Source organism: Nansenia antarctica (genome assembly GCF_963989245.1).
Source record: "Nansenia antarctica genome assembly, chromosome: 6".
In the NCBI taxonomy this organism is placed as follows: Eukaryota; Metazoa; Chordata; class Actinopteri; order Argentiniformes; family Microstomatidae; genus Nansenia; species Nansenia antarctica.
The window spans coordinates 43436551-43460822 of record NC_137676.1 but is presented as its reverse complement, the minus strand read 5'-3'; the positions used below and the strand labels follow the sequence as shown (position 1 = coordinate 43460822).

At 45.3% G+C, this 24272-nt stretch overlaps 1 protein-coding gene across 1 annotated transcript in view; it reads right to left on the bottom strand.

Moving 5' to 3' along the window:
• Positions 1–2044: 2044 nt before the first annotated feature.
• The window catches only part of prex1 (phosphatidylinositol-3,4,5-trisphosphate-dependent Rac exchange factor 1), a gene marked incomplete at both ends in the record, with an annotated part of 69074 nt that continues 46846 nt past the window's right edge, over positions 2045–24272 (bottom strand). Inside the window, 25 exon segments of the mRNA XM_080533188.1 lie at positions 2045–2087; positions 2190–2257; positions 2419–2521; positions 2729–2904; positions 3077–3143; positions 3348–3462; positions 4801–4944; positions 6315–6417; positions 6627–6844; positions 8061–8102; positions 8345–8473; positions 8666–8756; positions 9425–9507; positions 9634–9722; positions 12203–12412; positions 13224–13503; positions 15250–15460; positions 15802–15963; positions 16235–16413; positions 16608–16737; positions 17309–17448; positions 18433–18518; positions 18677–18825; positions 20429–20521; positions 22975–23117. Coding sequence (XP_080389314.1) covers positions 2045–2087; positions 2190–2257; positions 2419–2521; positions 2729–2904; positions 3077–3143; positions 3348–3462; positions 4801–4944; positions 6315–6417; positions 6627–6844; positions 8061–8102; positions 8345–8473; positions 8666–8756; positions 9425–9507; positions 9634–9722; positions 12203–12412; positions 13224–13503; positions 15250–15460; positions 15802–15963; positions 16235–16413; positions 16608–16737; positions 17309–17448; positions 18433–18518; positions 18677–18825; positions 20429–20521; positions 22975–23117 — 3254 coding nt within the window.

Here is a 24272-nt window from a genome sequence, read left to right as displayed (position 1 = left end):
TACAGCGATTAAAAAGTTATGTTACCAGTGACGCTCTATCCGATTCATCAACATACAACAGTTATTAGCAGGTGACTCAACATACTGAACAAGCCAAAACAAGCAGACAAAATAACTGTTCATGATAATCTGAGCGACTGAGAGAGAACACTGCACAGATTTCTATACAAGGATTTACATTTCTATCAATAGGTGAACTGGTAAGAGTGCAAATAATACAGTTATACTTGTATCCCTTAGGGGGATATTCCAGCTTGAAATACAGATGTGGCACTTAACGTTTTCCAGTAAATGATAGCCACAGTAGCATTAGAAGATGTATGGAAAGGGTTTCAACCTGCTCAGTTGGGACCTGACAAGAGCTTTTAAATAAATAAAAAGGGCTGGGCAATCTGTCTATAGTGCAGTGTCTTAGCACAGATATAAACCAAGCTGAAATGCTAGTGGAGCCATTTAAACAGTTAACAACAACAACAACAACGTCGGCGTGGATATGCATGACCCGAAAATTAGTTCCTGTCCAAATGTACAATTATGAATACAAAATAATTAAATGTTTTACATACTATATTATCTCCATAAAAATAATAACATTTTAATTATAGCATTACCGCCAAAGGCATAAACCATGTCCTATTTTCTCTGACACAGACATTGTATTACACTATGTACAAGAAAAAAACATAAAATCTCACGTAAAATAATTACTGTATATCAATCTTCACTGATCCCTTTGTTTATGTCATCCTTAAATGGTGTACAGTATGTTTTGCTAACACTGCAGTTTGATTGGATGAATTATTGTGCACATTGAATATTAAGATCTCAAGGCAGCTAGAGCTAAATTAAATTAAATAAAAACTCCACAAAAGCAAATCTATGAGTTGGCTGGGTCAATAGGAGGCAATCTTTCAATTATTAATATATTAACAATTAAAAATGATTAAATATCTAACCTATTGACTCAAGTATGGATTGGCAAACATAATCATTTCTGTGAATAAAATATGGATTAGCTGGTTTCCCACAATTGAGATTAACTTGCTTTGCTATTTTTCTGTAATGCTCCCTGCAGCTTAACTTTGTTGAAAAATGAAACTCTTAAGGAAAAGAAAAAGAAAAGAAAAAGAAAAAGACATAAAAAAGTACATAAGACACAAAAACATGGCATGCCATTGGTCCATTAAATACTGTATGATGTAGGCTGGAATGCTTTAGATTCTTTAATACCTGATATTATTGAGGAATAAAATGCTCCTTCCGAGTACAATAAATAACCATCCTTCAAAGTGTAGTAATACAGTACTCACACTAAACCTACAGTAATTGCACATTCACCGCATGCAAGGGGGGGGGGGGGTTAAGGCAAGGGCAGCCCCCATACCATCCATCTCTACCTCCATCCCTCCCTATTCATCCCTCTCCTCCTTGATGCAGTGGCTCCCATAGCTTGCTGGATACATGGACACATCCATACATCCAGCTCTAAGTAACAAACCAAACCCTGATGGAGACAGATCACTGACGTTGCAGTCCAAGGCAAAGTGAATAAGAAGAGAGTTCGCTACAGGTAGTTTCGTTAATCCAGTTAATGATAACCCCTTATGAGCATTGTCTTTGTGGATATCTTTTTGTTATGCCGTCGACGCAAGGCCGGAATCTTATTTTCTCTGATTTCCTGATCCTCCAACTCAGTCTGGGCACTCACTGACGGCTTGCCAGATCGGTATCACAACATCAGTATCGCGTTGGACGGGTTGCCAGATCAGTAACATGAGATTAGTATTTTGTCGGGCGGGATGCCAGATCAGTAACACTAGTCTTGTGCAGTGGGGAGGAAGCGGTTAGTTTTTTTGGGGGGGGGACAGACCCTGTGACATCCAGACTCTGGTGCTTCTGTGCTGAAATGTTTCTTGGGTCGGGGGAGGGGGCGGGGTCATTAGTCTATGACTCCTGGAGGAGGAAGAGTGATGCCTTCCCTTCTCCCTCACCCCTTCACCCTTGACCTCAATCAGTAAGGCTTTTGTTATAGAGAATATAACTCCTACAGATCTCCATCTGAGGGTGGCAGACACAACTTGAAGAGCCTATAGGAGAAAGAGACAATAATGAGCATCATTATAATACCTGGGATGACTGTTTAAATAAGAAAGTGAAATGGTTCATATTAGTCTCAGTCAGTACTGCACCTTGGGGCAGAGGGAGGCATCTGGTCCATCACTTTAAGGTTCTTGGCAGAGATCTCTACCCTGGTACCCTATTAGAGAAAATAGTGTTTTACAAAAACAAAGCGTCTACATACAGTTCTAGCCCACCAGAATGGAAATTATAATCCATCATAACCACATCCGCATGGCCTATTGTCTTAAAAAGGGCACAAACGGGTGAAATGCCCCTTTAAGATGTGGTATAAGGTACCTGTTTGCGCATGATATCCACTGTCTGCATGATGCAACGGGGCATGAGTCCGTGGTTGCGAGCCAAGATCATGGCTTGCTCTAGGGTCACACTGAGGGTGCACCTAATCAACACACACACACACACACACACACACACACACAAAAGTGGTTGAAAAGATAGTTGTGATATACACTCTGATTTACAGGACACCTGACACAGGAATACATTTAAAGACACTAAAGACATTTCTTCCAGTTGAGAAGGTCAGATGCCGTATAACCTAACATGGTCGTTGCCAGAACAATTGTGAATACAATGTCAGTCTCACCTCTGCAACCCTGTGGCACACATGGTGATGTGGCAGGCACCCAGCCGGTTACACAGCTCAGAGGACACACACAAGACACTGACACCCGAGGGGTGGCCCTGGGCGCTGGGGCGCACATTTACGTATGACTGCATCAGACGACACAAGTCATCCAGGGTGTTGAGGGGGCGCAGGAGCTGGGGGAGGGGAGACAATGGACCGTAAAGGTGAATTCTGTAACATTCGGTTTGGTCAAAAGTGTAAACATTATTATTGTCAAAGAAGTAATTGACTACGTACAGATCTGGAGACAGGCTATTGACCCTACTGCATTACTGCTACTGCATTACTGAATATCTGTTTAGTTACCTGGTCAATCTTCATAGCCGTGGTGTTGGAGTCAGTGGGTAGATTGGACTTCTCCAGGTAAAATGCCCTGTTGGAACATCATGAATGTTACACTGTCATTCTTCATGATATTATAGCATTATACACAGTTCTACTACATCAACTGAGAAGTAGTGTGTGTTGTACTGCAGTACAACTGAGGCTGAGCCTGCAGAAGCAGAGTATTGTACCGTGTATAACTGTAAAGTATTCTACTGTAGGGTATGGTATTGTGTGGTGGAGTGTAGTGTACCTGAGTCTGCGGTAGTAAGCTTTGACCCTCTCCAGAGAGACGGCGTTGGTGCGCTGCTGGAACTCCTCCATAGTCACATAGTCTTGTTGGGACACTCCCTCTGGTCTCTCCAGGGCTGACCCAGGGACAGGGAGAGACCGACACATTAACACACACACTCCCACAGCCCCACACACACCCCCCCCCCCACACACACACACACACCGGCATCTAATGAAACATCAAAAGTTGGTCATCAAAAGATCACAGAATGTCTGTGGAGCAATACATTATGATCTGTGTTGACTATTCTTTTCATGTCTGTACGTGACAGTAATGTTAACTCAGACCACTCCATGCTCATTACCTGCATGCTACGAAAGTGGCCTGTAGATGGCGACTGTAACCTACATATTCAGGTTACTCCTCAGAGACTGCTGTATTACATTACAGGGGGTGCGTTCGTAAATAAGCTCTGGAAATCTGCTCTGAGCGCCCTGGTTTCAATTTAAATCTGTTCATTTCCGAATGGTCTGAGAGCACCACGGGTGCGTTCCGGCGCTCTCAGAGAGTATTTACGAACGCAGCCAGGGTCTGAAGTGCCACAGAACAATACCAACCTTCATAAGAGGTTGCTGATACCAATTGGTACATAGTAACTATGGAAAATTAATGATGCATAAATCCATCCATGCATACCGTCCCAGTGCAAGTTGCGGGAGAATTGCAGGAGTGAGGAGGTATCATAGGGGCCAAAAACTGCATTTGTAAAAGGTTCAAAACTGATTTCGGAGGTAAGCACTCTGTAGGGCTTGTTCAGTGGCCACACTCACATGAGTAACCTTGCCTGGGAGCTGAAGACAGTTCCCCAGGCTAATGCCTTCGTAGATGGCTATTGTGTGATGTACTGTCAGGCCGAAAGCATAAGCAGACTAAGCAGTCGCTTAGGGCCACAACCACCGCCGACTTCCCGCAGGCTACATCCCGTCAATGAAAATCTCTCCACCCGTCCGACGAAGCGTCTGTCAATCAAAACTCCACTAGCGCTAGGCTAGCACCCCCCGCCGCCCCCGTTCGAAGAAACGGGAGGCTACAGTATTATTACTGTGGGTCGTTTCACACTCATTGTTACAAGCCCCTATGGCTTAGTTGGTTAGAATGCCTGTCTACTAAAGTGGAGGCTGGGGATTGAATCCTGGTTAGAGCCATGTTTGTTTTGCAATTTTAATTTAAAAAATATCTTTTTATTATAGACCTTGTTATGTGCAAGTTTGTTGCTTTTATAGTTGAAAATATGTGTGTGGGGGGGGGGCACATTAAAAATCTTGCTTAGTACCACAAAAGTCCTTCTGCCGGCTCTGTGTACTGTCATGTAATTCAGTAGACACTTTGTTGCAGGATGCTGCAGATTAAAGATGAATTCAAATTCAGATATGATTACTCCACAGAGCGAGAGGGCTGTGGTACTACTCACCGCGGGTGAAGAGCACGGTGTGCAGTTTGAGGCTTCCCCCATTCTTGAGCCTGGTGGGCAGTTCACTGAAGTGGCAGCTGTCCAGGTACAGGGTCACCCTCAGAGCCTGCCGACTGCCCTCCACCTGGTAACACACCGGTGTGTCTGGGGACACAACACACACACACACACACACACACACAATCACTTACTGACCCAAATAGAGCCAGGGTTTATGGTAAACAGGTGGCTTGCACCTACACTTGGTCTTAGGATGACCATTCAAAGGTGGCGTTCACATTATAAGCCTGATTGTTTACTTCAAGTGTAACCGTTTTATAGAATGTTTTAACTGAGTACCCAGTATAATATTTTAACTCTGTGAAGTCAACCAATCTATTAAACATCTAATTTGATGAGGTTTTCATTAACTTAACTTTAGTGGTAAGGTTATAAACAGATGAAAATGAGTCTTCTGGCTAATTATGGCAATCCCTGTTAAATAAATTAAATAAAGGTATCGGTATTGGCCCACCAATACTATCAAATGTTATGGAAAACCCTGAGCATTCAACCTTTCTCGGGTCAGTAGTCTGGAGACCATCAATCCCGAATCCATCAGAATTTGACGTGAGGTTTTTGACTAAGTGACCTCCCTCAAGCCCTCAAACTTAATGCTTACACATCAAATCAATATTGTAGAGTGCATGTACATGCCATAAACGATGAGCCTAAGCAAAGCCCCCTGCTCTGTGTAAGACAGAGAGCTCCACACTGCTGAAGTATGCATGTTTCCTATAGTGATTCAGATGAGGATAAACTGGTTTTGAAGGAGACGAGGGGTGTGTGCGTGTGTGCACGACAATTCTATACCAAACTCACTGTTGAGCAGTAACCTAGAATAGCAAATCCCTCTTTTATGCACAGCTTTTCCTACCCGAATGGGGAAAATGCATTTGATATATTCTGCTCAAGGCAGCACAATCTCTGTTGCTGAAAAAGGACAGATTTGGGATGCAGGAGTCTTTCACAGAGGCTGGATTTGGGGCTGGTTGTGGCCGGTAGTGTTTCAATGGCACCAAGCAGCAATTATAGGCCTATGCAGAGGAAAACTCTGGGACGATAGCAGTAGCAGCAAAGCGTTTTACACATTGTCATGCATAACATTCAAGGCAGCCTTACTGGTTATCCAAGGGATAGTGTGGACTTTGCATGTCTGTTTGTTTGGCTTGCTCTGTTGTTGTCGTAAATATGTCATTCATAATTAATCATTACAAATAATCATAATATATCATAGACATACTGTATATATACATAATATTAATGAATACTAATTACAAATAATAATAATAATAATATATCATATACATGATATACAAATAATATTAATAATCCTAATAGTCATGATGTTAGTGAATGATTTGTATTTACATGTTTTATGGTAAACCCCAGAAATGTTAGCTTTTTTGACAGGTCACATGGGTTTCAGTAGGTTTATAAGGTCTTGTCTGTAACGATGAGAGAGAGAGTCTTACTTGCAACAAGACATTCATCCTCCAGCTGCCGGAAGAAGACAGTGACTTTGTCCAGGTCCAACAGGGCAGCTTTCGTATCCTCCAGCATCGTGCGCTCTTCCTTCTATTCAGGGGAAACAGACACAGGGCTCAGTCAACGGGCCATGCTCACTGCTTTAGTGACTGAGCCACTGAAGACAGCTGTGTGTGGAGAGAGGCTTGGAAGAGCCAAAAGATCCCGTCTCTCTCAAAGTCAATTCATTATATCTATACCCTCCCTTTCTTTCTCTGAACCAATTCCAGTTGTATTCCTGCTACAGTACCAGCTCTTACCACGTGGGGCGCCAGTGTGGCCTGGAAGTTGAGCAGCACTCCGATGGCGGCGGCCTGCTCCAGCCACTTGCGGCTGGTCTCCTTGCTGTCATCATCGTACTCGCCGGCGTTGTTGAAGCGCGCCCGCAGCGCCGCCAGCAACTGCTCGGCCAGGGTGCACAGGGCCCCTGACGCACTCTGGCAGAAGATCACGTCCCGCCGCAGCTGCAGAGCTGTGTCTGCCCACGGTGAGGGGAGGTGGGGAGGGGAGGGGAGGGGGGGGGGGGGGAGAGGGAGGATGGGGAAAGGTAATAGAGAGAGTGGGGTTAGAGTGGATAGAGTGTGAGAGAGAAGAGCAACAGAGAAAGGTAGCAGAGGGTATTGAGAGAGTGCAAGAGATAGAGGAGAGAGGGGTATTATTCATTCTCACACACACACACACACACACACACACACACACACGCGCAACCATCAATCAGTCTCCTAACCAAGCAACAAGCAAGTCTAATCTACCACCTTACACTGTTCTTTGGCTTTCCCTGTCTATGAGGCACTAAGAAGGGCTCTTTAAAGGGAGAGCCGAAGAACTATTTTTCGGTTTATGTAGAACCTTTGTAATCTTTTTTCTTTTCTAATCAAACACGGCTTGGGGGTGAGGGAGGATGTGGGGGTGGGGAGGGGGTGGAGGTGGTTGACAATCTGCTCCATCAGTGTTGGTCCCCCATGAGGACAGGTCCATTAATAACTGCCATATGTCACAGCATGACTTCAAAGTAGCTGTTCCTCTCTCCTCTTCAGTGACACACAAACAAACCGGAAGCAAGCAAGAGTTTGAAACAGGCCTCAAGCTTCGAGCCCAACCTGACCCGTGCCCATTGAGATGAGGCCCAAGCCCGGCCCATTTTTAGGAGCTCGAGCACACAAAAAAGTCTAGCAAAAGGACCCAACCTTTATCCAATTGCATTCTGTGTGAACTCTTCTGTGGATGATGGTCTCTGACACATCCACGCCTACCTCCTGGAGAGGATCTGTGGCCAGTTGTTCTGGGGGCTTCCTTCATCACGGTGAGCATTCTCCAGGATAACCCTAACCCTAACCCATCCTCTGTATAACTCTAACCCTAACCCATCCTCTGTGAAAGTCATATTTATCATAATGGCTTCCCTGACTTCCATTGACGTCTCTTTGGTCCTCATGTTGCCAGACAGCGATAGCAGACTCCAACACACACACACAGACACACGAGATTATATCTCAAATTAAACACAGCTCTGTCGTGGCAAGCCCAAGCCTGGCACATGGCCAAACCCAACTATGGACCAATAAAAGTCCTCATTATGACCCAAGTTGGTCTAAATGTTACTGTATCTACAGTATCACTGAGCTTCACTATGATCTGCGTTGAGAGCAGCAAACTGTACATTGGCTTTCTTTTCATTGCTCCATAAGACTTACCTGTGCACTTGAGCAGGGCTAGAAGCAGCTGGTTCTTCCCATCTACAGAAGGTGAAGAAAGTAGTTTTTTTTTATTACTGTAGCTAACTGAGTGATACAGCCTCAGATAAAAGGGTGGTGAGTGTGAGTGTGTGTGAGTGTGTGTGTGTGTATGTGTGTGTGTGTGTGTATGTGTGTGTGTGTGTGTGTGTGTGTGTGTGTGTGTGTGTGTGTGTGCAAGAGTGAGGGTGAGGGCGAGTGTGCATGTGTGAGAGAGAGAGAGAGGGAGAGAGAGAGAGACTAACCATCCACAAATCTCTGCAGGCTCTCCACCAGTGTCTTGATGGAGCTGGGTAGGTTCCAAGGGTCCTCCTGGATGTTCTTGTGGATGATGTAACGACAGCGCACTGTCCAGTCCTCAGTATGTCGGAACTCTGCAATTTTTTTTTATTATTATAGCTTAACAGTATAAATGGTCATTCTACAAAATTATTCTTTATATGCACACACAAACATGCACACAAACTCATAAGGAGTCTCCCTTACACGCACACAGAGACACATGCACACACACACGCACACACACGCGCACACACACACACACACACACACACACACACACACACCTGGCTGAGTGTGGTCGGGGTGAAAGTGCTTGGTCTCCTCGCAGGCCTTGGTCATGACAGGCCCTTTGAGCAGGCTGTTGATGGAGTCCACCTGCAGAGGAGAGTTAGACACATAAAAACATTTGGTCATACCACTCTCTCACTCACACCCCCTCTCTAAATATAGAGTCTGGTCTCAGTCTTTCAGCAACAACAACAAGGCAGCCTTTCACAGCCCTAAACCTCTGTTTACATCTGGAGAGGAAATTGGGCCCAGGAAATCAATAGTAGCCAAAATGGTGGCGCTCCTGAGGGAGTGGGAGAGAGGTCAAAGGGTATGCAATGCTTATAAGAGGAGGGGAGAAGCAAGAAGAGAGTGAGAGTGTGTGTGTATGTGTTTTTGTGTGTGTGTGTGTGTGTGTGTATGTGTATATGCGCGAGAATGAGTGTGTGTGTGTTTATGTGAAAGAGAGATAGCGGAGAGAAACAGGATGACATTGTAAGAGAAGAGGAGAGACCCACACAAGGTAACACATTACAGATGTGTAGTGAATGCTATCAGAATGATTGTTGCCAAATGTTTGTGTTTGTGTGTGTGTGTGTGTGTGCGTGTGCGCGCGTGTGTGTGCGTTTGTGTGTTGTAAAACCCTTCTTGAAAATATAGGGATCATATAGAAGATCAAAATCCACTACAAAGCAGAGTGAACACTGAAAACTGAGTGAGATCACCATGAACATGAACATTTAAACATTGAACATGAATGTACAGAGCTACTGCACCTGGTTGAAAAGGTGCTCCAGACAGCCATGCAACTTGTCCTGCTTGTCTGAGGAAATCCTCATGTCACAAGGCAGCTCATCACCTGAATAAAGAGAGAAAGCAATAGTGAGTTCACCAAACAACATCTAAGGAGGGTGTTGTATTTTCATACAGCTGGAATGTGAGAGGGGAGCAAAGATATGTTGGTTGGTGTTCAAAAGGCTATTACCTGAGCCCATCTCGTCACTTCCCAGGTAAGAACTGTTGCTGCGCACACTGGTGTACGACAGGACCGAATCCCTGTTGCTGTTGCATTCACTGAAAACACACACACGCACACACACACACACACACACACACACACACACACACACACACACACACACACACACACACACACACACACAGTAAATGTTAATTCCCTCTAGAAACCACAGAGTGAATTTGGAGGCTGTCTTGTAATTACCCTGTCAAATAATTCCAACTGACTGGAAATGTTTTATGGGATCTATATAGGCCTTGAAATACTGTCATTAAATATTTCTCACAGAACCGACAAACAACAACAACTTACTTCATTGGCACGACTCACATGCATTCCATTGAACAGTCCTAATACTGCACAGTATGTGGCTATGACGATATCCACAATTATCAAGATATCACATGTCTCAGTCACCCCACATTTATACTTATGATAATGATACTTTCAAAACACAATACTCAAGCTTTATAACTGTCAGCACAGTTATCCATGTATTTTCAACTGACAGATTTACAATATGCCTCACCTTGCCTGAAATGCGTAGTTAAATAGCTAAGCTGAGTGTAATTATCAAAAGTCTTAAAAGACGCTTACGGGGAAGATTTATGGCACATAAACTGCAGATTACACACCGTCTGCTGCAAATATTCTCTGAATGCGTTGTGTTTGGTGACATTATGATGTAAATTCTGAATTGTTTACAGTACGATGAAGGTGCTAAAAGAAGCTATTGTCGAGGTGCTTCTGAATAAAAAAACAATAGCTGTTGTCCTTGCCGTCATCCAGCTTGGCTTGATGACAAGCAACAATGTAAGCTGGAAACAAATGAAAGGCACTAGATCTGAATGAGTTGGCTATTGTGTTGGAGGTAGACTGTTACTGCCGTAGCTGTAAACTCCTGTGCCTCTCAATGAGATCCTGATTCTCTCAGAGCTGGAACTGGAGGACCAACCTTTGAATCTTGCGTGCATACACGCACAGACAGATACACACACACACACACACACACACACACACACAGACACACAGACACACAGACACACACACACACACACACACACACACACACACACACACACACACACACACACACACACACAGTGTTCCAGATTTTAATCACACACACCTTGTGCCAGGAATGAAGACTCAGGGGTGATAACTTCCTAACCGTGTGAGTGACAGGTTTGGAACGGCCCGCCCTACATATTCTACCAGACTGCTTCATCTAAAACTCCCTCTTTCTTTTCTCATCTTCCTTTGTCTAAGTCCCACTGCCTGTTCATCCCCCTCTCTATCCTATCATCTCTCTCCCTCCATTATCTCTCCATCTCTGCAGTGCTCCATTTTTCAAAATGAATGCTATTTATATACAGCACCTTTAATTATGATCTGTTTTCTATTAGTGCTTTTGGGAATAACTCCCCATCTACATGTAGCCCCCTGAGCCATCAAATTGCCTGCAGCTTGCTGCATGCTAACATAATGCTAACTGTAGCTTGCTGCATGCTAACATAATGCTAACTGTAGCTTGCTGCATGCTAACATAATGCTAACTGTAGCTTGCTGCATGCTAACATAATGCTAACTGCAAACATACTACAGTAGTTAAATCTGGCATGTCCTGCATTTGCCTGATGTTTTTCCTGCAACAGTGAGTGAGCTCACCCGACCCAATGGTTGTTTTGCTATAACGAGCACCGCTGGTCTCATTTTAAATGACAGACTGGGCAGAGAGGCAGGCAAGCCCACTCATTTAGCTGTATTACATACTACTACACTCTCTAGGAGCCAATAACTGCTTCTTAGTGGGTGGTGGTGGTGGTGGGTGGAACCTATGTGGACCAGGGCCCAGATGGTTCACACACATACATGCACAAGCACACGCGCAGAAGCAGACACATACAAGCACAAGCACAAGTGCACAATCAGACACACACACGCACGCACTCACGCATAAGCACACACGCACAGACACATCTGAATGAACTAAACCTTGCTGGCGAGAGGAGTGCGGGTGACATAACCAAGGTCTTCCACGGATACATTTTTAGCCCTTGATCCAGTTTTAAATGACACTCCCCACATCTGGAAAGTATTTTGGAGTCAAAAGGAAAGGAAAGCGATATGTATTACAGTTGATTATGTAAAAAGTAAAACGGGGAGATTTTAGTTTTTGCTGGTTCAGTTCATAGGGATCGCAGAGCAGAATAAACATCACCGCTCTTTCAAATCGTTGTGGATCAGATTCCTTACCCCTAATCCAATCCTGACCGTAACCATTAAGAAAATTAAATCAATAATAATGTGCAATCTATGGCCTAGCGGTCCCTAGAAAAGACGTGTACATAGTAAATGCAAACTGTTTATTGGAATGAGAAGTGTATTTGATCTTCATATTAAGCCTCATACTAGCTATTTTTCTCCTTATATGTAATATTGAGATGTATATTATATATAATCTGAAAATATTTCAATCATTTTAGGCCATATGGAACAGCCCTACAGTAGGCGCAACCTTTCCCTATGTTCTCACCTGTATGAATCCCTGTAGCTCATGGTGTCATGACCAGAGTCCTCCTGGTCTTCCTCTGTCACTTTGAAGCAGACCCTCTTGATGCCCCCGTGCTCGACCTTATCCTGGTCCCCTTCCTCCGCTGGGGCCAGGGACGGAGGTTGGGGGGCCTCATAGGCCGGGGGCTCACTCCCCTGGGGCTGGGTGGGCTCCGTGATGGAGGAGAGGAGGCTGCATACACAGACAGAGTCAGGTCAGGGTAGAGATACGTGTCTCTCTCTCTCTCTCTCTCTCTCTCTCTCTCTCTCTCTCTCTCTCTCTCTCTCTCTCTCTCTCTCTCTCTCTCTCTCTCTCTCTCTCTCTCTCTCTCTCTCTCTCTCTCTCTCTCTCTCTCTCTCTCTCTCTCTCTCTCTCTCTCTCTCTCTCTCTCTCTCTCTCTCTCTCTCTCTCTCTCTCTCTCTCTCTCTCTCTCTCTCTCTCTCTCTCTCTCTCTCTCTCTCAGGAAGTTATGTGAGAGAGCAGGCGGATGGAAGTGAAGGTTTCCCCTCCTCTCAATGGTGTTATGGCTTCACTGCCTGTTCCTCTTAGGCTGGCCCATAAATATTTTTGGACTGAAGAATGCACCCTTTTCAAAGAGTTAAACAAGCAAAAAGGGCAGGCAGCCAAAGAGTTCTCCGGAAGGGTGTCTAGGGACAATGGCTTCATAAGCACCTAACTGCTTACTTTTCATGCAAAATAACTGAGATCCTTTGAGGCAAATGTCCTTGAAGAGACTACAGGAACTATAAAAAATAAACAGTTCTGATATATATGTAATGCATGCCTTGGTGAGCCTATAACTGTAATTGTTATTCAGATGGCAAAATGTATTCAATATGTCAACATTCAGTTACACCTACCAATTATAGCTATGCATATTTGTTGAATTGCTTTTGCAACCAGACTTGAGTGCCACATACACTGCAGGTCAAATGGGATACCAACCATCTATCCATGAAACTCATCTATTTATTGTACTCGCAAATACTTCTCTGGTACTTACACGTCTATCTGGGCGACATACTGCCTCATCTCCCTCACTGCAATATCCAGACGGCTGTAGAGGCGAATGTAGGCATCCTGGGTCTCCATGTCTTCCTGTTTCAGAAGGAAGCTGAGCCCACACTCACCATGGGGGGCTTTCCTCTTGTCTTTGAGTCCCTCACCCTCCCTTGTGCCATCCCCCTCGCCCTCCCCTTCCTCCCCGAGGCCACTGCAGCTCCAGGAGGGGGCACCCATACTGGTCACACAGTGCTGGGCGTGGGACATGGGGTTCAGGTTAGCTATAAGAGGGAGAGGGGGGGGGGGGGGGGAGACACACAAGAGTTATGACAATATTAATACAGAATCAAGTCAATATAGGTAAGAGGGAATCAGAGAGTGGTAGCAGAGGAAAGATGTTAAGACTTAACTCTCACTTCCAGAGACCCTCACATTAGATGTTCAGTCTTTATGCAGAATAATATTAATAATCTGACCTGATTTTCACTATATGAAAGTAAGCTTTCATAAAATGGACTTTTTAGGACAACTGCTGGGCAAATTGTTGCAAAAACGAAGGTACAAAAACACACTCCTCAAAAAGGCTTCTTTGAGTCAAACGTTAGTTTCACGTGCAATGATCTAAACCTTCAAGCATTCAGAATCTGTAGACAGAGCAGACATGATGTCCTAATCGCTGGTTGTGAAGGTGTAGCGTTGGCACATAATAGGCAATGATTACGGAGACAAGACCTACTATTCTTTCAACACATTCACCCCATTGAGCACTCGCTGAAGCTATGCTACGTACACAATAAAGAAGGCAATTTTGCATCACCTCAGGAAATTTGGCCCAGTGACTCAATGCATTTCAGACCGCCGCAGAACCAATGAAGCTGTCAGTGAGAAGTCGTAAAAGACTGTGAGGCGTTAAGCTCAGGAACCCTTAGATTCCATGGCTGCTAGAGGATTGCATTCTTTCAGGCATATGTTGAAAGTAAATGCTTGAACTGTATCGGCAGCAGTGGCAGCACCACTGACTGTACAGCAGATGTGAAATGGGTCTGAGAGGGAGGAGGAGGTAGCGTGCAACAATGCTAACAATGCTACGGGTAATCTTCCACTCAGACTGTGGTCTGTTATTGCCTTCCTCCTCTTTTCCCCAGAGAGAGCATGTCTCTGGCAGGGTGAGACAGGGGCGGGGGTCGGGCCAAACGGCAGGCCTCCTTCTCTGTAGACGCCATCACATAATACACAAAAGCACAGGTGTGGAAAGGGCTGCCCCTGTTAATAACTCTCTCTCTCTCTCCTTCTCTTGCTTTCTCCTTCTAGATCTCCCCTCCTCCTGCTCTCTCTCTCCCTCTATTTCTATCACCTTTCCTCTCTCGCTCCTCTCTCCGCTCCCCACCCCCACGTTAAAAGTCTGCATTGAAATCCCCCTCTGTCCCCCCGCCCCTTTCCCCTCTCTCTTATCTTTAGAACATGCCACTCACAGTGCCCTGGAGGGCTTGCTTGGATGACATCACCAGTCAGAGAAGCAGCAGCGGAGAGAGGATCCTTCCACATGTCAGTATGGGGATTTGCCTCAAGCTAATGGAGTCTTAATGGCTGCCTAATGGAGACCATTTCAGCAGTGGGATTACACTACCACGTCTCTGCTAATTTACTGTGGGAAATGTCATCGTGGCTAATTCATGAGGTTAGGTTTGTGACGAGTAGGCTTACTCAGTCATTAGTATTGTGGGATTTAATTGGCCATGAGGGTAATTAGTTTAAATGCTTAATTGGAGAGCTGTTTGATATTGTAAAGGGAATATTGTCATCTGATGTTAAAATGTGCTTTGTTTAAACAGATATTATTGTCTATACTGTAGCTCTGAGCTGCCATCTGTGTGTGTGTGTGTGTGTGTGTGTGTGTGTGTGTGTGTGTGTGTGTGTGTGTGTGTGTGTGTGTGAGAGAGAGAGAGAGAGTGTGTGTGTGTTCAAGGGCACTCCTACACCACAGTACCACAGCCTCCTCTGCTCCTATGTCTCTGAGCTCTCCTCACCTTGGTCGGGGTCCAGGCCGAAGAAGGAGTTCTTGCGTCCGAAGCGGATGCTGAAGGTCCGTCCTGCGGTGGTGGTGCTCTTGGGGTAGGACACCTGCATCAGGTTGACGTGGCAGTTGGTGGGCACAAAGTCCATGCAGCCCAGCGGGTGAGGCCTCACCCCTGCTTGCTTAAACGGGGGCCATGCCTTGTTCCTCAACTCCAAGGCAAACTACAGTGTAAACACGCAATGATTAAAACTTTCTAGAACAATTATGAAGAGTAACAGAATGTATCTTCATTGCTGTCACGTAATGACTATTGGTCAACACTTGTGTGCAGGTGTGTGCATAGTGTGTTTGTTTGTCTGTGTGTTGGGGTGGGGGGGGGGGGCTTGTGAAGGAGTCATGAGGGTCCGTATACCTGTTTATAGCTGCTGATTTATACATTTTGTATGCTGATTATGAGTGTGTGTGTGTGTGTGTGTGTGTGTGTGTGTAATCCAGTAGTTTTCCTTTTTTTTAGAGAGAATGGATATTCTAGAGAATGGATATGATACAACGGCAGTCGTACCTGTTGGTAGCTGCTGATGCGTCGGCGGATGCTCGCCAGCTTGGTGTCACAGATGTTCCTGAACTCGTACTGGGGCATGGAGACCACGCGGTCACTCTGGGAGATCAGCTGGCTACAGTTCCGCACAAAATGGCTGTCGTCACTGGCGAAGGCCTCCAGGATCTGACGGGACACAGAATGAAGTTCACTCTAAAATCCAATGTCTGTGAGTTACCGCATACCTCTAGTCGAAACATCTCACGGTTATTTATCAACCTTGTGGGCAGAAATGGGGTCCAATCTGCTTCCATTTTTGGAAAAATGTGTCTGTTACTATTTGCTAAATAACAGGATATGGACGTAAAAAGTGTTTTTGTACTTCTATACCACACTGACGGAAACCACAACTACCTGTGACCAGGGATATGGGTGGGTGTTGAGTCACACACTGTACCTTGGCGGTGAGGCTGAAGCAGCCCTTAGGCTCCACCATCTTCTCCAGCACATGACTCTTGATGCCGGCCGTGCTGACGTACTCATAGACCACTCCATGCTCCAGGTGCACGTTGTCCACAGTCATGCTCACCAGTGGAGCGTCTTCACACAGGGACAGCCTCCCCAGACCTCTATAGTCTATGTGATAGATATGTGATACAATGGCATATTACAAGCTTTAGAATGCATGGTATATTTTTAAGTGCGCTTTCACATATACATTTTAAATGTACAGACTTTGACAAACACACACACAGGCACACGCGTGCACACACACGCACACACACACACACACACACACACACACACACACACACACACCCTTACTGTACCTGTTCCATTAGTGCCATTCTCCTCCTCGGTGTCAGAGCCGTTCTCTGCTGGGCAGGCCCTGAATGACCCCTCCCCCTCTTCCTGCTGCTGTTCCTCCACATCCTCAAATGCACGGTACACCCACTGGTACTGACAGCACAGAGGACAACACTGGGCTCAATCATCACTCCTGAGTGTGTGTGCATGTGTGCGTGCGTGTGTGTGTGTGTGTGTGTGTGTATGTCTACACCTATTAGTGTTTGCCTGGTTATACACCCAAGTGTGTATCTTTTGGCATAGAACATGGCACTGGGACATCAACAACATCCTGGCAATTTAACAAGTCATTGAATGAACAAACAGAGAAGTTGGAACGACACTGTCTAAACAGGGGAGCTCTGATGAAACTGTTGACTGGGCATGAGCAGAGGGGATTTGACAGAAGAGCCAGAGTATACAAAAAAGTCTAACGAAACAGCCAAAAAGTACATTCAGAACCGTCCCAAGATGGAGTAATGGCAGGTTAAAGGCAAAATATTTGACGCAGAAGGAAAGTAAAAACAAGGAAAAAGTACTGGAATAGCACTGAAAACAGTGGAGGAGTGAGCAACAGTGAGGTTTAATCCAAACTAGAAAAAAACATGGATACGGCGGGTGGGTTCACAGCTACTGTGTAGGTGATCAATTGGGCCTCATCTGATACATTGAAGAAACCTCTCACCATGTCTGGTTGTTCCTGGTGTGTGTGGTGAGAGCTGAAGTGCTCCAGCACCTCCTCATAGCTGCTGTGGTTGACGTTGTTGCCGTTGACCTTCAGGATGCACTGACCTGGCTGCAGCCCTGCCGCTGCCGCCTCCCACCCTGAAATCACCAGATGTCAGGGGTCAAAGTGGGTGGGAACACAGTGGCTGAATATAACCTCCGGATATATACCTATGCTGTTGTTATGGTGACCCCATAATAATATCAGACTGTACGTGTGTGTGGTTAACATAGAAAAACTAAAACAGTCTGCTATTTAGCCAGTGCGTTGCCAAGAAATACACTGCACATACATAATGATATAGTGCTATTATATAGTGACCATATACCCATGTCATCCCCCTGAGGGTTTAAAGTACACGTTAAGTTTAGCAACAACCCCACCCCGAGCCATCAAGCCAGGGACTGATTTAGAAGAACAGAGAGTGCTGGGGAGTCTGACATCATCTAAAGACAACTCCTTCGGGGCCAGTAGCTGGAGGAGAGGGACAGAATCCACAGACTGTGGTTGTAGAGAGAGGAGGAGTGTGGAGAGGTCAGGGAATGTGTGAGCTCCTTCAGTCATAACAAAGAGGAGCGAGGCCCGGGATTGTGCTCTCCAGATGCAGAAGGCAGCGGCCATTTTCCCTATTTTTCCTCCCTCCAGCTGTTTTACACATTTGGATGCATCCCTCGCTTGTGACTCATAAATCTTTCTTTCTTTTTTTTTCTCCCTTTTTAAATACGATATAAACATCTGCTTGGCAGGTCTTGAGCGGGGAGAGTGTCCCAGGTGGTTTTAACGATGAAGAGTTAGGCTCGGCTGAAGCTTTGGGTGGGGTGGAGGGCAGTAGTCGCGGCTCGTGGTCTTTTTACAGTTTGAACTCTGACCGTGATATAGCCAACAGGTGGTCTTGGACTCAGGGAAGAAAAACTAAAGCTGACAGGTGTCTAAGCAGGTAACAGAACCTCATCCCCACTCTTACTATGATGTGTGTTGTATGTTCCATGTGTGGGGTGCCACAAAATATAATTGTTAAACTCCTATACACCAATGAGCAGCAGTCATAGTCATTAATCATCAGAGCCATGATTGTCACGTACCTTTTCTTACTGCGTGTACATGAGGAGGAGAGGAGCCAGATAGTTTAAAAGACAAGGCATCAGGAGTGTCTGGAATCTTCACAATCCTGTTATCAATGAGAAAGAGAAAGAGAGAGGGAGCAAGAGAGAGAGAGAAAGAATGGATTCCATTATTAGGGTCTTCAAATAACTGCTGCGATTTTATCCCTTTTCCTCCCTTTTGTCTCTGCTCAGTGTGCATAAGTGAGTGATGATAGTAACTCACTCCTTGGCCTTGTTGGCCACCAGTAGGCGTAGGGAGCGGCGGATGCAGAAGGACTGGTTGATCATGGTCTCAACCTCAGAGAATGGTCGGAGGAACACAAGGTCCTCGTTGATGGTGAAGATCTTCCTGCCCACCTGCAGCCCAGCCATCTGTGAGGTGGAGAGAGGCAGAGACATAAATGGCATTTTAGGTCACCTTGATATTTTCTGCTACCTCAGTGAGAATTTGTGCCCTCCCGTCGAAAGGAAAACACAGGCTTTTTCACCACTAAAAGAGTTTATAGTCTTTTTTTTTATACTGCTGCCATCTCAAGACCAAATCTCTTGAAAAATATGTTATATTTCAATGAAACTGCCCTGGGTAAAGATTTAGATAAAATGTATATTTTGTCAGCTTTGTATGATTATGATAATTGAGAACCATTAAGAAGACTATTTAAAATAAATATATGTTTTAATAATATCTATTCACACTAATGCTATGGCAGTTGAACTCTGCTAGGGGTTGCATGTCTCTGGTCATGAGAATAAGGTCTCTATGTCCTCCCCAGGGCCTTGGGCCCAGATTCAGGGATGTTGCGCTTGGCAATGGTGTCCTGGGGGTTTGGCTATGGTTGCCCGGGGGTATATTGGGGGTCTCACTCTGGAAGGCAGCCCAGAGTGGAGAGACAAGCAGGCACAGTGGCCACGGCAGCTATCAGTGTGTGTGTGTGTGTGTGTGTGTGTGTGTGTGTGTGTGTGTGTGTGTGTGTATGTGTGTATGGAGGGGGTTATTGGTATTCTCCCTCTCTCCCTCCCATGTCTTTTCCTTGGACCATGGGAATCAGCTGGGCCTCATTCACTAGGCTGTCACACTGGGGACTGTGGCAAAGTGTAACTACACTGTCACTGTTTGGAATCGGGAAGATTAATTAACGATATAGGGGCATATTAACGGGACAGGGGTATTGTACAAAATCAACCCCTAGCCCCTACCCCCTACCCCACAGTAGATACTGAGTGTCTAGAGGGTTGGGGATATATGTTCATTTGGGATTCAAGATAAGGTCAAATGTGAAGAAACAGTAGAGGAAATTGCAGGTTTAGAGAAGATCTTAGGGAACAAGTGAAGAAGGGAGGAGGGTGAGAGCAAGATGAAAAACGAAATGAAGGAGCGGCAGTGGAGAGAGAGAACAGCCAGAGCGGTGGAGAGAGTGGGGAAGAGAAGTCAGGAGAGTGAAACAGTGAGAAGAATAAAACAACAAAGTAAGGGGGACAAGAATAGCAGGAAGACAGAAAAGGGGGAGGCGAGAAGGAGTGAGGATAGACAAGAGAAGGATTGTAAAAAAGAGGCGAGAAGGCTAAAAGGCTGTTGTCCCATGTGATCTGCAAACAGATAAACAGACAGATATAGCTGAGATGTCAGTGTTGTGTTGCTGTGTCTCTGGGGGTGATGTGAGCAGGCATGCCTAATCGCTCTCCGCTCACTGAGAATAGACCCACACCCCCCAGGAGAGGGACAGTCAGAGTGACAGAACACATCTGAACACTCCACAGCCTGGCCCACCGGGACTAATGGGCTTTGGCAGGGAGGAGGACAAGCGGGAAGTGTGTGTGTGTGTGTGTGTGTGTGTTATGTGTTCATGCCCATGCATTAGTGTGTGTGAAAGAGAAAGCGTGAGAGAGAGAGAGAAAAAAAATAGATTAGAGAGAGACCAAGTACTACTGTACACTGTGTGTGTGTGTGTTTATGTTTGTGAGTGTTTGGACTCACCTCAGCGTGAGAGCCCCTGGTGACAGACTTCACCACGATGGCCTTGTTCTTCTCCTCAATCTCAAAGCCATAGTCTTCTTCCTCAGGATGAATCTACAGGGGAGAGCAGAGAACATCATCAACCATGGATTTGACCTGTTCTTAGCGACATACTTTTTGGCATACTCTATCCTTGGGATTCAAAAGCAAAACCCAAGCCGAGCTCAGACAAAACACTGAAGTCATGACATTTACTCAATCTCTGTGCATCTACACACGATGAGTCAACACAACATCATGATTTAATTCCTTTGAATTGATTATTATGACATGTGTGTGTCATCATCTGAGAGATGGCTTAAATTCGGAGCTGACGTAGCTGTCATTCCCGTTACCGGAGGGTATGGTCACACTGCAATGCTGTCATTGCCAAGAGCATTAGCTAGTTTAGCCTGTGGGCAATCTCCCTGCTGCAGCCTGCAGCGCTCTGATAAGATGGCTATCGCTAACGCCCTGTCTGAGGAGACGTCTAAAAGGAGTCACTTTAATAATAGCTATTGGGAGGATTACGGTTAATCATTAGGGATGGGGCGTGACCACTTCTCGTAGAAAAGCAAAAACGTGCACTTCCTCCTCTGTTAAGGTGTATTATAATGCTAATGTTAGCCAGACACAATGTAGCTCAGCAGTTTCCCGCCCTTTTTCTGGGTTTGACCTTTCCTCTCATTCTTCCAGCACCTGTTGTTAAATGTCATGACAGAGAGTTGCAGGGTGTTGACGAGCAAAGAGAGAAGGGGGCATGGGCCAGGAGAGGGAGAGAGGGAGAAAGCGAGAGAGAGGCAAATAGAGTCAGACGCATCATGATCTGTGATAGTCAGGTAAATCAGAACACAATTATCCTGCAGGTTGCCACTTAGAAATGACAAACATGTTTAATCAACTGTGAATAATCATAAAGGTCAGAGACAAATCTGGCAACCCATTGGAGAGTTACATAATTGGTCTATGTAGAGTCAGAGTGGCGGTCATGCATGGGAGGCATAAACGTGATGGCTTGTCTCCGGGAACAGCTTTTTCCAATCATCCCCAGGAAGACAAACCTCGGGAATATCCTTCTCAAATGCATTTCAACTAAACTGCCCATGTGTGAGCATTGGCATCCGACTAAACCAAAACAAAGTTATTATGTGTGTCATGCTACTGTGTTGTGTGTGTGCAAACCCAGGAAGATTCACCCTGGTAGATTAATTGGGTAATAGGTCAACTAAACCATGTCATCTAGTGTTATTTGAATTGTAAGTAAACAGGTCAAGTCTAGGCTTTTAGTGGTATATTGTCATTAAAGCAATTTAAGAACTTATCCCCAGTTGAATATTGGAATATCAATGCTGACAACCCTCCTATCAGCAAAGGGGGCTAGCATAAGGAAGAACTCAGATCATAAAAACACTGCTGATTCCCTTTCCAAAACACAAATGCTATGAATAAGCTCGGAACAACTTCAAAGGCATGTGTTCTATTCAGAGCAAGACGAGGAGATGGTTTTTCAGTCGAGACACTGAGTGGATGAGACTTGTGTGTGTGCACTCTGATACCCAGAGACAGATGTTGTTAACGTCATCACACACATTGGGTCCTGATGGGGAGGAGGACGTAGCTGTCTTTTATTATGCCCTCTCTCTTGATTTGACCACTTAAACCTGTGATTTTACTTAAGCTCTCTGTGGCAGTCAACATGCCATTCAAATGACAGTGGGGAGCATCTTGTTAGAGCTGCAGCCAAACACTTGAAATGACAATGCCTGGTCCCATCATGATCACACGTGTTTATAAGGGCTGTTCAGATTAATCAACTAATACTTTAATCATGCCATTTAGCTGACGTTTTCATCCAGAGCGACTTACATTACAGTAAGTGCATACTGTACATTTGTCAGTATATATGGTCCCAGCAGGAATCAAACCCATAACCTATGCGTTGTTAGGGCCATACTCTACCAACTGAGTCACAGAGGACCACCAAATAGTTGACAACAAATGTCATCTGATTAATTAACAAGTTAAAGCTAGTGTGAATGACTTGTAGCCAAGGAAAGGAAGTTCAACAGCCAGCTTGGCACCCTTTGTCATCATTTATGAGAATGGGAATGGCAATTGTCACCTTTGATTTGGAGGCCATCATTTCATTGTTCACTTTTAAAGTACCCAATGACTCCCCCACTCATTGTTTTTATTTTTTTTTAAAGTAATTTTTTCCGAGTGGGGCATTTTTCATTTTTATTGACAGATACAGTGAAGTTTAGACAGGAAAGGAGAGAGAGAGGAGGGATGACATGCAGGATATGTCCCCGGCCGGAATCAAACCGAGGACCCTGCGGTTATGGTCAGCACTTAACCCGCTACGCCACCTAAGCGCCCCACCCCCCCCCCACTCATTGTTGAGGCACTACCTGGGTTTTGTGTCTAGAAATGTTTTGACCTAAATTCGGGGTGGAAAATAAAGTAAATGTATAGATTAATCAACTAATAGAAAAACATGTAATTATATAAATGTGATGTGTGTGTACCACTAGCGACTTGGCCAGGATGTTCTCGATGAGCTTGAAGTCGTTGCGTAGCTGCTTGCTCTTGGAGCTGGTGCCCTCTGTCTCCTCATCAGCATAGAAACGGAAGAACTGCGACTCGTCCTTGAACTCGCTCTTCTCCAGGACTGAGAGAGAAAGAGAAGAAAGGAGGACAAAGCAGTGGGCAGAAGAGTGATTAATATTGTCATTCTCTTACACACTGACAATGCAGTCAAACCAGGACAATGGCTCGAAACCCGAGTGTCTAGATTGGATTCACTGAGCAATTCAAAAGAACATATTTCAGAGACTCCTTAAGTGAGAGGTGATTGGGAATCACGCTCTTGTGATAGGTAGTCCTGCCTGTACTCAAGTGTGGCCCCAAACTTTAAGGTTGTTCTCTCATGGTAAATGCGTGGGTCTTCCGCGTGGGAGCCCCGGGTTCAAACCCCTTCTGTCACAACTGCAATCACCGTAAACAGAGCATGCACATATAACTTTTTTTCAGGAGAGTGCAGTCCTCCCTCCACAAAACAGAATGAGAATCTCTACTTTCCTTTCCAAATACACTTAATCCCTCTTGGTAGAGGGACAACACATTAATTTACGACAATCTATTACTGTCTGTGTATGAGACACAGACAGCTTTTCCAGACACAAACACTTTAATTAGGTCACTTGCTCCTTGAATCCCCCACTATTAGGGCTTTCACACCGGCAGTTCCGAACGCCGGTTCGCGTTCGCGTTCGGAAACCTCCGAACGTTGCCGCTGTCTGGCGAACGAGCCCGTGTTCATACCAGTGTATCGTTCGCCAGACAGCGCCAACGTTCGGAGGTTTCCGAACGCGAACCGGCGTTCGGAACTGCCGGTGTGTAAGCCCTATATGATATGTCTACATGGTCATGTGAATGAAGAAGCTGCCAATTCATGTGGACATGCATACACAACAACCTAACGGCTAATTAGCAAATAAAGTAATTAGCTAAGAAGTGCACATCTGGATCCAACCCACCCACGTCTGGCTCTATCCCACTTATTTGAACACAAGTTTGGGTGTGTGTGTGTGTGTGTGTGTGTGTAAGAGAGTATGTTTCAGCAGGTCAAATACAAGTGAGTGTAAATCTCATTGTTGGATAGAGTCCCCGCCCCCCTCCCCCAACACCTGGGGAACTACAATTAGGTGTGGAGACCATCAGGGGTGCCTTTCTTTGTTGCAGCGTTGGCTCCAGAGGTAACCCTCCCCAGTCTAATCATGTCAAAAGACAATGTGCTGCATCACATGTCCCAGTGTGTTTTCAT